Here is a 12,301-nt window from a genome sequence, read left to right as displayed (position 1 = left end):
AGGGACTCCCCTGGCATTTCTGATCTTTGGGTGTGTGTGGGGTAAGCCTCACTTTACAGAAGAGTCTGAACGAGAAGACATGGCTTGTCCAAGACCACAGGGCAGTGGGCCGGAGGCTGGGACACACTGCCAGAACGGCCAACCACTGGGAGTCCCCCCAGTCCCCAAGACCAGAGGAGGAGGGGGGCTGACAGCAGAATGACATCTAATGGGCACAAGATTTACAATGAGACATAGAGGGAAGGGTGGACCTTGCCTAAACCCCAGCCTTTCTCCACGAGTGGGTCTGTCCCTTCCTCATCAAGGCACCAAGGTCGCCTAAAAAGGAAATATCCAATAAGCCATACCCATCTGAAAAAGTTTGGTATTTCCTAGTTGTAATGGGTTGTTGAATGGTGCCTCGCCCCCCACCCCGCCCCACCAAGATAGGTTCCTACCTGGAACCTGAGAATGACTTTATTTGGAAAAAGGGTCCTTGTAGATGTAATTACATTTTGTAAAGACCTTGAGATGAGTGGATTATCCAGGTGGGCCCTAAATCCAATGACAAGTGTCTTTATGAGAGGCAGAAGAGAAGACACAAACACCAGGAGAAGGCCGTGTGAAGATGAGGCAGAGTCTGGTGTGATGCAACCACAGGCCAAGGAACGCTTGGAGCCACCAAAAGCTGAAAGAGGCCAGGAAGGGGTCTCCAGAACCTTGGAGAGCACAGCCACATCTGTCACCAGGATTTCAGGCTTCTGGCCTCCAGAACTGTGAGAGAAACAAATCACTAGTGTTTCAAGTCACTCAGCATGATTTGCTATGACAGCCCTAGAAGACTAATCCACTAGTCAAATGAAGATACATATACTCTGATCCAGAAATTCTTGCATAACTGGGAAATGCTTACGAGCAGGTTCACAGCAGCATTGCGGTAACAGCCGAACGACCTAACTGTCCATTAACAGAATGGATAAACTGTGGTATATTCAAGTACTGCAATTCAAACTGCATGCCATACAACACAGATGCACTTCTCAGTGTGGAGAGCCAAACGAAAGAATATATACAGCATGATTCCATTTACAGAAACTTCGGAAATGAAACTTTGGGCAAAATGGAATATATCATCATTTAGAGATGCATACATAGGGGGTAAAACTTATAAGACAAGGAAAGAATTTTCTCTCAGAGCAGTGGTTCCAACCTAGACTAAACAACAGAACCCCTTTGGGAGCTTTTGAAAGAGACTGATGCTAGGGGTCTCCACTCCAGACCAATTAAACCAGTATCTTTGGGGTGTAGCATCATGGGAATTTTTTAAAGCTTCCTGAGAGGGGTCCTAATGTGGGGCCCAGGTTGAGAACTGCTGCTCTACAAGAAAGGAGAGCATGTTTCTATTTCATGCCCTGAGTGATGGTCATATGGATATCACCTTATAATTCTTTAAATCACAAATGTTTTATGTACCCTGTATGTTTAATATATTTCTCAATTTTTTAAAGTAAATCTCACATCTTCACTTACACAAGATTCCCTAGAGTAGTCAAATTCATAGAGACAAAGGAGAATAGTGACTACTAGGGGCTGGGGGGAGAGGGAATGGGGACTTAGTGTTTAATGGTTACAGAGTTTCAGTTCTGCAAGATGAAGAGTTCTGGAGATAGATGGTGAGATGATTGTACAACATTATGAATGTACATAATACCACTGAACTGTACACTTAAAAATGGTTAAGAAAAATCTTGCTAGGTGTATTTTACCACAATTTTAAAAAATCTAATATTTTTTTCCCAGCTAGAATTGGGGCAGAAACAGCCCAATAAAAGACCACTCATTGAACTCAGCAGAAAGCATGGTGCATGACAAAACATTTACTTCCTCAGCAAATCCTCAAACCCATACTATGAGTTAGGTATTTTTATTATCTCGAGTCCAGAGAGGTGAAGTTATTTGTCTGACGCCACACAGCAAGTGGCCTAGCCAGGATTTGATCTTAGGTTGATCTGACCATAGAGCCCAGGGTCTTACACCATGGCCTTCCTGCATGTTGAACACATTCTCCTCGGCCTGCAGTCCCCCAGCACTCACTGCTTTCCAGTGGAAATGGAACAGAAGGAAGACTATTGTTGGTGGAGCCCCAGGTACTGCAGGGTCCTGGAGAAGTAAGGGGGCAAGGGTGCCAAAAGCTCGCTGGGGGTGTCCCTGGGCCTGGCTCCTGGGAGGTGGAGACAATGCAGATGGAGGTGCAAGGGCAGCTGGGCAGCCTGTGAGGGTGTCAGGTGGAGGCGTCTGATCAGGGCTTCATCCAAGACCTGGAGTGGGAGAGGCATGTCAGCATTCAGCCAGGTGACTGTCAACCAGCTCTAACCAAAACAGGAGTGAGGCAAGTACTTTCCTCCTTCCCTCCACATCCGTAGTTATTTCCTTTCTACATGTACACGCATACACATGTACACTCATACACACACGTACCCTCACACGATGGCAGAGACCAGCTAAGGGTTCACCAAATCAGTTTCTGCCTAGGCATACAGCTAAACTACTCTTCCTAGCCCCTCTTGCGGTTTGGTGAGGCCATGTGACTGAGTTCTGGCCAACGGAATGGGCGTGCAAGTACGTACGTATGCTGCTTCCAGACCTGGCCCATGAAAACCTCCTGCATGAACCTGCACTGTACCCCCTTATCTGCTGGCTGATTAGCAACAGCCTGGGTCGGTGAGGGGCTGCTGGGAGCAAAGTCCACCTCTACCCCATCCCATTAATTGGACTTAACATGGAGGGAAATTAAGGTGTGAAGACTCTGGAACTTTGGGGCTACTCTGTTAGAGCAGATAGAGTTACCCTAATATATACAACTTCTCTTACCCCTTATACCAAACATTCAACGACAGACTTAGCAGGGCCTTTAGAAATCAGCCAGTTCAACTCCTGTATTGAACAGACGGGCAGAATGAGGCCCAAGAGAGGGGTTGTCATTTGTTCAAGGCCACACAGCAAGACAGGGCCACAGATAGCCTTGGAAGCCGAGAGGACTGCCTCCCAGTCCCAAGCTGCACAGCCAATGTCCAGAGATGCTGTCCACCCCAGTCCCCCAGCCCACCCACAGCTGCAGGAGGCAGATGGGCTTGGGTACCTGTCTTTGGGGCGTTGTGCTCTCAGCGGGCAGCAGGAAGCGCTGGCCCAGGACTGTGCTCACGCGGGCGGAATACTTGTGGTCCCCGAGCACGGGGCAGAGCTGTAGTACCATGTGTACCTGTAGCTGACTGGGGAACGCTGGGAGACAGGACAAACAGTGAGCAGCTGCTCTTTCTGTCCCACCCAGTACTGTGTCTCCCCCTTTCCTCTGAGGAAACACCACCCCCTTGGTAGATCAGGTGGTTTTAGTGAAGTGGATGCTACTGTCCCTGCTTCCAGAGCAGGACGCATGACCAAGTTGGGACAATCCTGTCCATCCACCAGGCCTGTGGGATGCACTCATGAAGAGAGGCAACCCTGCATATATTGTTGAAGCTACAGAAAACGGCGGGGAGGGGGGTAATGTGCTAGACATGGTACAAAATGTTTCACATATGTAAACCTTTAATCCTCATGACAGCCCTGCAAGATGGGTCATACCATCATTTCCATTCTACAGAGAGAAAAACCAAAGCTTAAAAAGAAATGACTTGCCCACCTCCATAAACTGGGATTCAAACCCAGGATCTATTCCTCTGCCTCCATGCCTGGCAATATGGTAGACTGGATAATCTAAAAGCCCTCTTGCTAGAAACTACCTAGAAACATTGGAAAAGTATAACAATCATCCTTTTAAATGCACAGCTGGGCACACAGGGAAGTAAGGTCCCCATGACCAAACACAAAAAGGGAAACAAATCCAGAGCATGTGAGAACCAATGTTTCTATTCTAGTTGTGCTGCCAATCTTACTATCCAGGGGGCTTGGTTTTGAGTAGCTACCCTAGAAGCCAGGAATAAGGGTGAACCAGCAAAAAAGCCAGCCAGCCAGAAGGCAGATGTTCACCTTAGGACCAGATGAGGGGAATGAAAGTTTTTCCCCTGAGAATTCACAACCATGAGCCTGCTCTCACACAAGTTTGGAGCTCTACTACTACTTGAGTGATCTCTGAACTTCCAACTGAGACACTAGTATTTAGAGAGGTCCTGAGCAGTGATAGCTCTAAGGCATTTGGCAGAAGCAAAGGCAGAACCTCTCCTAAAGGCCCCAAGGAAGCAATAAAGGATTTCCACAAATAAAGGCTGAGCCTAACCTGAATTCACAATGGTGAATCACAGAGCAATAAGGAAACAACTCACCAAGTTTGAGTCGGGGAAACACAATAGAATTAAACTCTCCAGAATTTCAGATATGGAATTGTAGAAATACAAATAAGTATGTTTTAAATGATTAAAGACAAAAATGAACAAATAATATGAGAAGAAAAGCATGCCATATTTTTTTAAAGGCAATTTGTATTTGTGAAAGAACCAAACAGAACTTGTGGAAGTGAAAAATAGTCAATGGATAGGTTAAATTGGCAGATTAGATCCAACTGAAGAGAAAATTACTCAACTGGTGGAGCTAAAGAAATTGCCCAGAATGCAGCAGAGATAAAGAAATGAAAAATAGGAAAGGAAAGTTAAGAGACAGTGAGGACAATGAGAAAGTCAGACATATCTATTAGGTATTCAAAAGGAAGAGAACAGAGAGAATGAAAGAGGTGCAACATTTGAAGAGAGAACTTTCCAGACTTGATGAAATATTAATCTTCAGATTCAGGAAGCACAGTGAATCCTAAGCAACATAAATAAAACGAAACACACACAGATTCATCATAGTGATGCTACAGAACACCAAAGACAAAGAGAAGATGCTGAGATCATTAACTAAGAAAGTAAGTAGATGAGCTACAAAGGAATGACCATCAGACTGACAGCAGAAGCGCTGCCTCCTCCAGCTGGGCCTCGTCACATACACCCTTGGGGTCCATCAAACGCTACTCAGGCTGCCACTAACCCATCACCTTCCTCCCAGCCCCTTGCCTCCCCCAGCCAAATACAGCTCTAAAGTCTGGATGGGGCTTCAGACCCACCTGTCAATGGCTGCAGCTGCACCAGGGCACAGCCAGAGCCTGTGGCCACCACACGGTAGAAGCTGAGGGTCCTCTTGACACCTTCCAGGATGTCCTTTCGGGATGGGGACTTCACTGGAACTACCTGTGATGTCAGCCTCCAAGAATTCACACATACCTGGGAGCTACACCCAAACCCTCCTTGCTCCCAACAGGCTCAGGTTAGGGCCATAGTATAGGCAGTGCTCACTTGCCTGTTTTAGGGGACAGAAGAGCCAGCCACCCCCAGTCTGTACCCTTGACTCCTCTGTAGGGGTAATATGTCAGAGTTTCCTCCCCTTCCCCACCCAGATCCTGACTCACAAGATCGACGCCTTCAATGTGTTCCAGTTTCAGAGCGGCTTGGATCTTCCCCTCAGAAGGAACTGGGATCCCATCAGTGACAGCCCTACGGAAGAGGCAGGAGGAGGTCACAGTAGCCTTTTGGGATCTTCCCACTGCCATGCTGCCTCCAGCACCACTTACCAGTAGGTGGCTATGGGTCTCTGGGCTCTCTGTGAGTAGGTGAAAAACTTCTGGAGGCGGCTTGCTGTTTGGGGACAACTGGAGAGGAGTACAAGCCCAGAGGTCTCCCTGGAGGAAGGAGACAAATGACAAAAGTTAAAGTCCTTTGGGCTTACCACAAAAAAGAGAGGAACACTGACCTGCTTAATGCCAAACAGTAACACCAGAGTATAACCCATACCTCCTTCCGAGAAACAAGTGAAGCTTCCTGGGTTTTGTAACAGGGCTATGTAGCTCAATGTGTTTCTCATTTTACCCTGGCCCCCAGGGAGCTCAGAGCCAAACATCACAACAATTACTATCAATTTCTCAGAGTCGACCATGTGCCAGGCACTATCCTAGTAATTTCATATATATTAGCTCTTAAATAATTAAATTCCCCACAAACAAACCCATGAGTTGTGAAATTGCAGAAATATTTCATCTCAAGTACCATCTCTAAGTGATGGCTGTTAGAGGAAAGAACATCATGGATCAACTCCCAATGCCTGCCATGAGTGCGGGCTTGGAGAAGTGACTATATACACAGCATAGGGGTTAGTAGCTGTATCTTATAAGTAATGGAACTGAGGCTCAGTGAGGTTTCATGCTTTGGCTAAGATCACAGCTCGTACTTGAGGATTTGAACATAGATCTGTCTGCTCCCTCCTTTACTTTCTTTCCTATTTCTATGAGCCCAAGCCAGCTGTGGAAAATATCTCGGCTTCCTTTCAAGCAACTGCTCCCCAACCACACAGATGGATGCCTGTCTTCCTATCATCCCCACCACTTACTTCCCAGATGCTCGGACAACCTGGAGCTCCTTCTCCCCAAGCCCCAAGGACCGGCTCAGCTCTGGCAGCACTGAGAGCAATGTCAGCTCTCCTGGTTTTCCTGGGAGGGAAAAAAAGGTCAAATACAAATTGCTCCCAGAGGTAATGTTACCCCACCACCCCCTTCTCTTCATTATTCCCTCCCTCAGAGACATCAAACCCCCTTTCAGTGTATCTCCTTCCCCTGCCCTTACCCGTCACTGGCAGACCCTGTGGCTTGTTCAGCGTCACTAGTGGTCCTGAAACATATGTTACACGAACATCACTAACAGCAAAAGCAGCAGCTGGAGTTTACAAAGCACTTTCTCAATTCATCTTGTCATGTGGCCCCACTACAACTCTCAGACATGATAACCACACCCTAACCTCAACTTCTTTCTGTCCCTTGCATATGCTCTCACTGTCACCTCCGGGTCTTTGCACTTGATGTTTTCTCTGTCCCAGATTTTCAGATGTCTGGCTTCTTCATCTCATCTTAGCTCAACCACAGAGGCCTAAACCCACAATCTAATGTCTGCCTTGCTCCTACCGTTCTTCACCGTCATAACACCCTCTTTCGTTCACAGCACTGACCACTAGTAAGTACCTTGTTCTTTATTTCCTGTTTAATCCATTTCTTCCACGAAAATGTCAGTTCCCTGAGAGCAGGAACCGTATTTATCTTGTTCAGCACTGTATGGCTGTGTCTAGAACAGTCCTTGGAACATAGCCTATGCTCAATAAATAGCTGAGAAAATGAATAAATCACTGAATAAAGACTGAGGCACAGAGAAATTGTCTTCTTCCTAAAGCCACAAAGCAAGCTGATTACAGAGCCCACATCTGACTCCAAAGACAGTGTTTTGTCCATCAATAAGCAATTTATTAGAGCAATTCCCATTGGGGAGTGCCTACTGTGTTCGAGAACCTCTAGTTCTTTACACCCTCGCACCCCACACCCCTATCCTCATCATGCTGAGGCTCAGAGAGAGGATGTGGCTCGTCCCAGTTCATGCCACTAATGGGAAGCAAAACCAGGATTTGACCCCAAAGGTTTTAGTAGGGAGCCCAAACAGCCCCCTGGAAGGCTTGGAGAGGCAGGCTACTCTCCTGCGTCTCTGTGCAGCCGTCCCTCTCACCCTCACCTTTCTGGTCCAACACAGATGCCCTCAGTACATCAATCAACTGCTCCGGACTGAGGTTCTCTGGCTGCAACAGCCCTGGGAAGGGCTGGTTCTCCAAGGGCCTCGACCGTTTGCTGGAGCCTCGGGGTTGCTGCTGATGCCTGGGAAAGATGAGGTAAGCAACAGGGGAATCATTCATTTCCAGAGGTGCTGCCCATTCTTATTGCCACACACCTCTTCCCAAATCTTAACAAATGCCCCAGAAAGCCTGGGCTGAGCTCTCCGAAAATTCAGGTTTGATTGGTACCATTTTACAGATGAGAAAACCGAGGCTGGGAGAGGCCAAGAGACTAGTGTAAGGTCACAGAGCAAAGCCAGAATTAGAACTCCTATCTTCCTAACTCCAGATCCCGCACACATGTTCCCCCAGCCCCACCATTCCGCCCACACGAAGTGGGGGGGCGGTGTAATCACCGGGCTTCGGTGCCAAAGCCTGCGGCCTTCCGAGCTGCATGGATCTCTGGCCTTCGTCGCCAGCTACCCAAGACGCGGCCCAAAACACGGCAGCCACCCATCTTCCGAGCCAGGACAGTGCGCATGTGTCTGCACCCCCTCCCTACCCCGACTCGCCCACAGCTCTCTCATTGGTCAGATTGACTGTCAATCGGAATAGCGAGAAGGTGGGGCTTGAGAGCCGTGAGCAGGCAAAGCCGTGGCAGAGCCGTGGCTTCGCCCAGGAATGAAATTCGTGCCTATGTTTTCGGGGAATCTGAGGCACAGGGCAAAGAAGGAATTTCTCAGGGTCAGGGGACCTGTCTTAGGACCGAGACAAAACCGAGACGAGAGGTTAAGGTTTTCTGATTACCATTTCAATTCTTAGGAGCTTTCTGACCAAAAAAAACACTATTGTGCACAATGTGACCAAGAAAATTGGGGGGGGGGGGGGGGGGGAACATCTATACCCTTTGGTCCAGTAACCCTGCGTGGAAGAACAGCCTGGTGCATAATCCAAAAAGAGTAAAAGGCCAGAGGTAGAAAAAGATAAAAGATTCACTATAGCATTATTTATCAAAGCACAAATAAAACAAATCTCAAAACTGGAAACATAAATTGTCCTGTGATTAGCTAGCTCTATAGGGGAAATTAATACATTCAACATTTTTTGTGTGTGATTTTTTTTTTTTTTTGCACACTTGAGTGAGAAACTAAGATTCGTGGTGTTTGTTTGTTTGTTTTTAAAGATTTTATTGGGGAAGGGGAACAGGACTTTATTCGGGAACAGTGTGTACTTCCAGGTCTTTTTTCCAAGTCAAGTTGCTGTCCTTTCAGTCTTAGTTGAGGAGGGCGCAGCTCAGCTCCAGGTCCAGTTGCTGTTGCTAGTTGTAGGGGGTGTAGCCCACCATCCCTTGCAGGACTTGAGGAGTTGAACTGGTAAATGGTTGAAAGCCCACTGGCCCATGTGGGAATTGAACCGGCGGCCTTTAGAGTTAGGAGCATGGAGCTCTAACCGTCTGAGCCACTGGGCCGGCCCTCAACATTTTTTTTAATGCTAACTCTATGCCAGGCCCTGGCATTTGTGAGCTGGAAATACAGATCAACAAGACCTAGGCCCTACGCACAAGAAATTAAACCAAGTGGACACAGTTCAGATCACAGCATCATGACGCACCTTGCTAAACCCTGGGAAAAGGCTGAGAGAGAGAAGAGAGGAGACAGAGAAGGTGAAGTCAGAAAAGGTGTCCCAGCATGGGTTGTGATTGACAGGTTGTGAAGAACTAATAGAAATTCACTAGGAGGCAGAGGTAGGGAACAACAGGAGAAATGAGCTAAGTAAAAAAAAAAGCAAAGAACAAAATGGATTCTATCCTGTAATTACAACTATAGAGAAATTACATGCATTCTTTGTATTATTTTGTTTACTAAGAGCACTGTAACTTTCAATTCATTGTTTGCATTAGCAAAAGACTTCAAATTAACCTAAATCCATCAACAGAAGCGTGGCTAAGTCAATTGTAGCACATACCTACCATGCAGCCATTATGGAATGTGTAGGTCTATATGTGCTAATATGAATCAATCTCCAGAATATATTAAGTCAAAAAAGCAAAGTGGAGGGCAGCCGGTTGGCTCAGTTGGTTAGAGCACAGTGCTCTGAACAACAGGGTTGCCGGTTCGATCTCCACATGGTCCACTGTGAGCTGCGCCCAGATTGATACAACTACTTGACTTGGAGCTGATGGGTCCTGGAAAAACACACTTAAAATTAAAAAAAAAAAAAAAAGCAAAGTGGAGGGCAGTGTGATTAGAATATGCATATACTGTATACATACAGTCATGTGCCGTGTAATGACATTTCGGGCAACTATAGACCACATACATGATGGTGGTCCCATAAGATTATAACGGAGCTGAAAAATTCCTATCACCTAGTGACATCATAGCTGTCACAATGTCATAGCACAATGCATTACTCACGCATTTGTGGCTATGCTAGTGTAAACAAACCTGTGCTGCCAGTTGCATAAAAGTACAGCACATACAATTATGCACAGTGCATAATAGTTGATGATAATAAATAACTATTTAACTGGTTTATGTATTTACTATACAATACTTTTTATTGTTATTTTAGAGTATACTCTTTCTGCTTATAAAAAATAGTTTGCTGTAAAATAGTATGCCATATTATACCAGCAGCAGCCTCACATACCTCGTGCTTACCACCTCTCTTGATTGCATCATTTTCTCTTGTGCTTAATCTCAAGTTGTTTCATGCAGTAACATGCTAGACAGGCTTGTATTGTAGCCTAGGAGCAATAGGCTATACCATATAGCCAAGATGTGCGGTAGGCTATACCACCTAAGTTTGGGTAAGTGCATCCTATAGGCAACAACAAAATTGCCTAACAATGCATTTCTCAGAAAAATCCTCGTCGTTAAGGGGTGCATGATTGCATATGTGTGTGTGTGATTTATATATATATTATATTTATGTACTCCTGCATTTCTAGGACACAAAATGAGATGGTGGTTGCTTCTGGAGAAGGAATCAGATGTGAGAAGATAAGTAACAATTATTTTTACCCTTTGAAGCTGCTTAAGTTTTTTATCTCATTGATCTATTTCTTCTACACACACACACACACACCCCCCTAGTTTAAAAATCTAAGCCAGATATAAAAGACTGTAAGATTCATAAAAAATTTTAAATAATAAAAGTGTTTTAAAATAAAAATGGGTAGAACTAAATTTTTTAAAAGATTGGGTGATTCTATTTAAAATGACATTTTAGAAAAGGCAAACTATATTGGCAGGAAATAGTCAGTGGTTACCAAGGGCTTGAGATGTGTGGGAGGATGGGGATTGACTAGAAAGGGAGCCGTTGGCATGCTGGAAGTAGTGGTTATATAAATGTATCGATTTGCCAAAATTTAATTGAATTATATACTTTAAAAGGGTAAATTTTATTGTATGTAAGCTATACCTCAAGAAACTTGCTTTTTGTTGTTGTTTTTTTGTGTTTTCTTTTTTTAAAGATTTTATTGGGGAAGGGGAACAGGACTTTATTCGGGAACAGTGTGTACTTCCAGGCCTTTTTTCCAAGTCAAGTTGTTGTCCTTTCAATCTTAGTTGTGGAGGGCACAGCTCAGCTCCAGGTCCAGTTGCTGTTTTCTAGTTGCAGGGGGCACAGCCCACCATCCCTTGCGGGAGTGGAACCGGCAACCTTGTGGTTGACAGGACGCACTCCAACCAACTGAGCCATCTGGGAGCTCAGGGGCAGCTCACCTCAAGGTGCGGGGTTCAATCTTAGTTGCAGGGGGCGGAGCCCACCATCCCTTGTGGTACTCGAGGAGTTGAACCGGCAACCTGTGGTTGAGAGCCCACTGGCCCATATGGGAATCGAACCGGCAGCCTTTGGAGTTAGAAGCATGGAGCTCTAACTGCCTGAGCCACCGGGCCGGCCCAAGAAACTTGTTTTTGAATTCAAATATTTAAATAATCAATTTTTAAATAGATAATGCATAAGTACCGGGGTTGCCAAAAAATGTATACACATGACTTGTATTCATCTTTTGTTATCGGTATATAGTATTACATTTTCATACGTTTTTTTCCTTTCTTAAAATGTGTATACATTTTCTTGGCACCCTCTGTATAGACAAGACTGGCAAGATATTTGGCAAGACTACAAGTGTTTTTATCTTGTTTTGAGCTCAGGCTCGGACATTACTGTGCTTTGTCACAAGGCCCCATGGTATTTTAGAATCTCTTTTCTGGAAGGTCTCCTGTGCATTCATAAGCAGCAGCTTTGAGCCAGATGGAAAGACTAAGGCCGCGGGGCTGGCACACAGCCTGCCTTAACTGCAGCACACCTCTCCTCCACTGGCGGTGCTTGGCTCCAGGAGGGGCCAGTCCCCAACTTGTACTGGCCCCTGGCCCTGCTGAGGCTTGAGCTCCCTTGCTCTTTGGAGTTTTCCACACACCACAGCCTCATCAAAGGCTGCCCTTTCCTGTTCACTGCCCATTGTGACTCCGTTTGCCTCCGAGCTCCTCGAAGAAAAGCAAGAACTAATTTTTCCTGGGCTGGAAGGGCTCAGTGCCAAGAGCTGGTCACTCAACGCACTTGTGAAACTCTGAATCTCAGGAGGAGGAGTTGTGGTGACAAATTCCAAGCTTCTGCCACCCCAGCCAACTCAGTGTATGATTAACTTTATAGGAGGAGCAGGTAGGCCACAGCCTCAGCAAGGGTTGACCAGGAATAGCTTCTG

At 45.9% G+C, this 12,301-nt stretch overlaps 1 protein-coding gene across 3 annotated transcripts; it reads right to left on the bottom strand.

Annotated features, from left to right (window-relative positions):
• Positions 1-438: 438 nt before the first annotated feature.
• RPUSD3 (RNA pseudouridine synthase D3) lies at positions 439-8,140 on the bottom strand. Of its 3 annotated transcripts, XM_019748255.2 has the most exons (10): positions 8,007-8,140; positions 7,554-7,693; positions 6,624-6,668; positions 6,391-6,490; positions 5,579-5,686; positions 5,417-5,501; positions 5,075-5,198; positions 3,119-3,258; positions 2,074-2,297; positions 439-753 (listed from the first exon to the last, which is right to left on the bottom strand). In XM_019748255.2, exons 1-9 carry the CDS (start codon positions 8,129-8,131, stop codon positions 2,106-2,108), a joined length of 1,059 nt encoding a protein of 352 aa, XP_019603814.2. In that variant the 5' UTR covers positions 8,132-8,140; the 3' UTR covers positions 439-753; positions 2,074-2,105. The 3 variants fall into 3 exon arrangements, with proteins under 3 accessions (XP_019603814.2, XP_019603813.2, XP_074169125.1); XM_019748254.2 differs by lacking the exon at positions 439-753 and having other exon boundaries at positions 1,837-2,297; XM_074313024.1 differs by lacking the exons at positions 439-753; positions 2,074-2,297; positions 3,119-3,258 and adding an exon at positions 3,278-4,776.
• Positions 8,141-12,301: the final 4,161 nt, after the last annotated feature.

This window comes from Rhinolophus sinicus, linkage group LG10, assembly GCF_036562045.2.
Source record: "Rhinolophus sinicus isolate RSC01 linkage group LG10, ASM3656204v1, whole genome shotgun sequence".
Classification (NCBI taxonomy): domain Eukaryota; kingdom Metazoa; phylum Chordata; class Mammalia; order Chiroptera; family Rhinolophidae; genus Rhinolophus; species Rhinolophus sinicus.
Note: the sequence above shows the minus strand (reverse complement) of the source record. Positions and strands in the feature narration are given on the sequence as shown.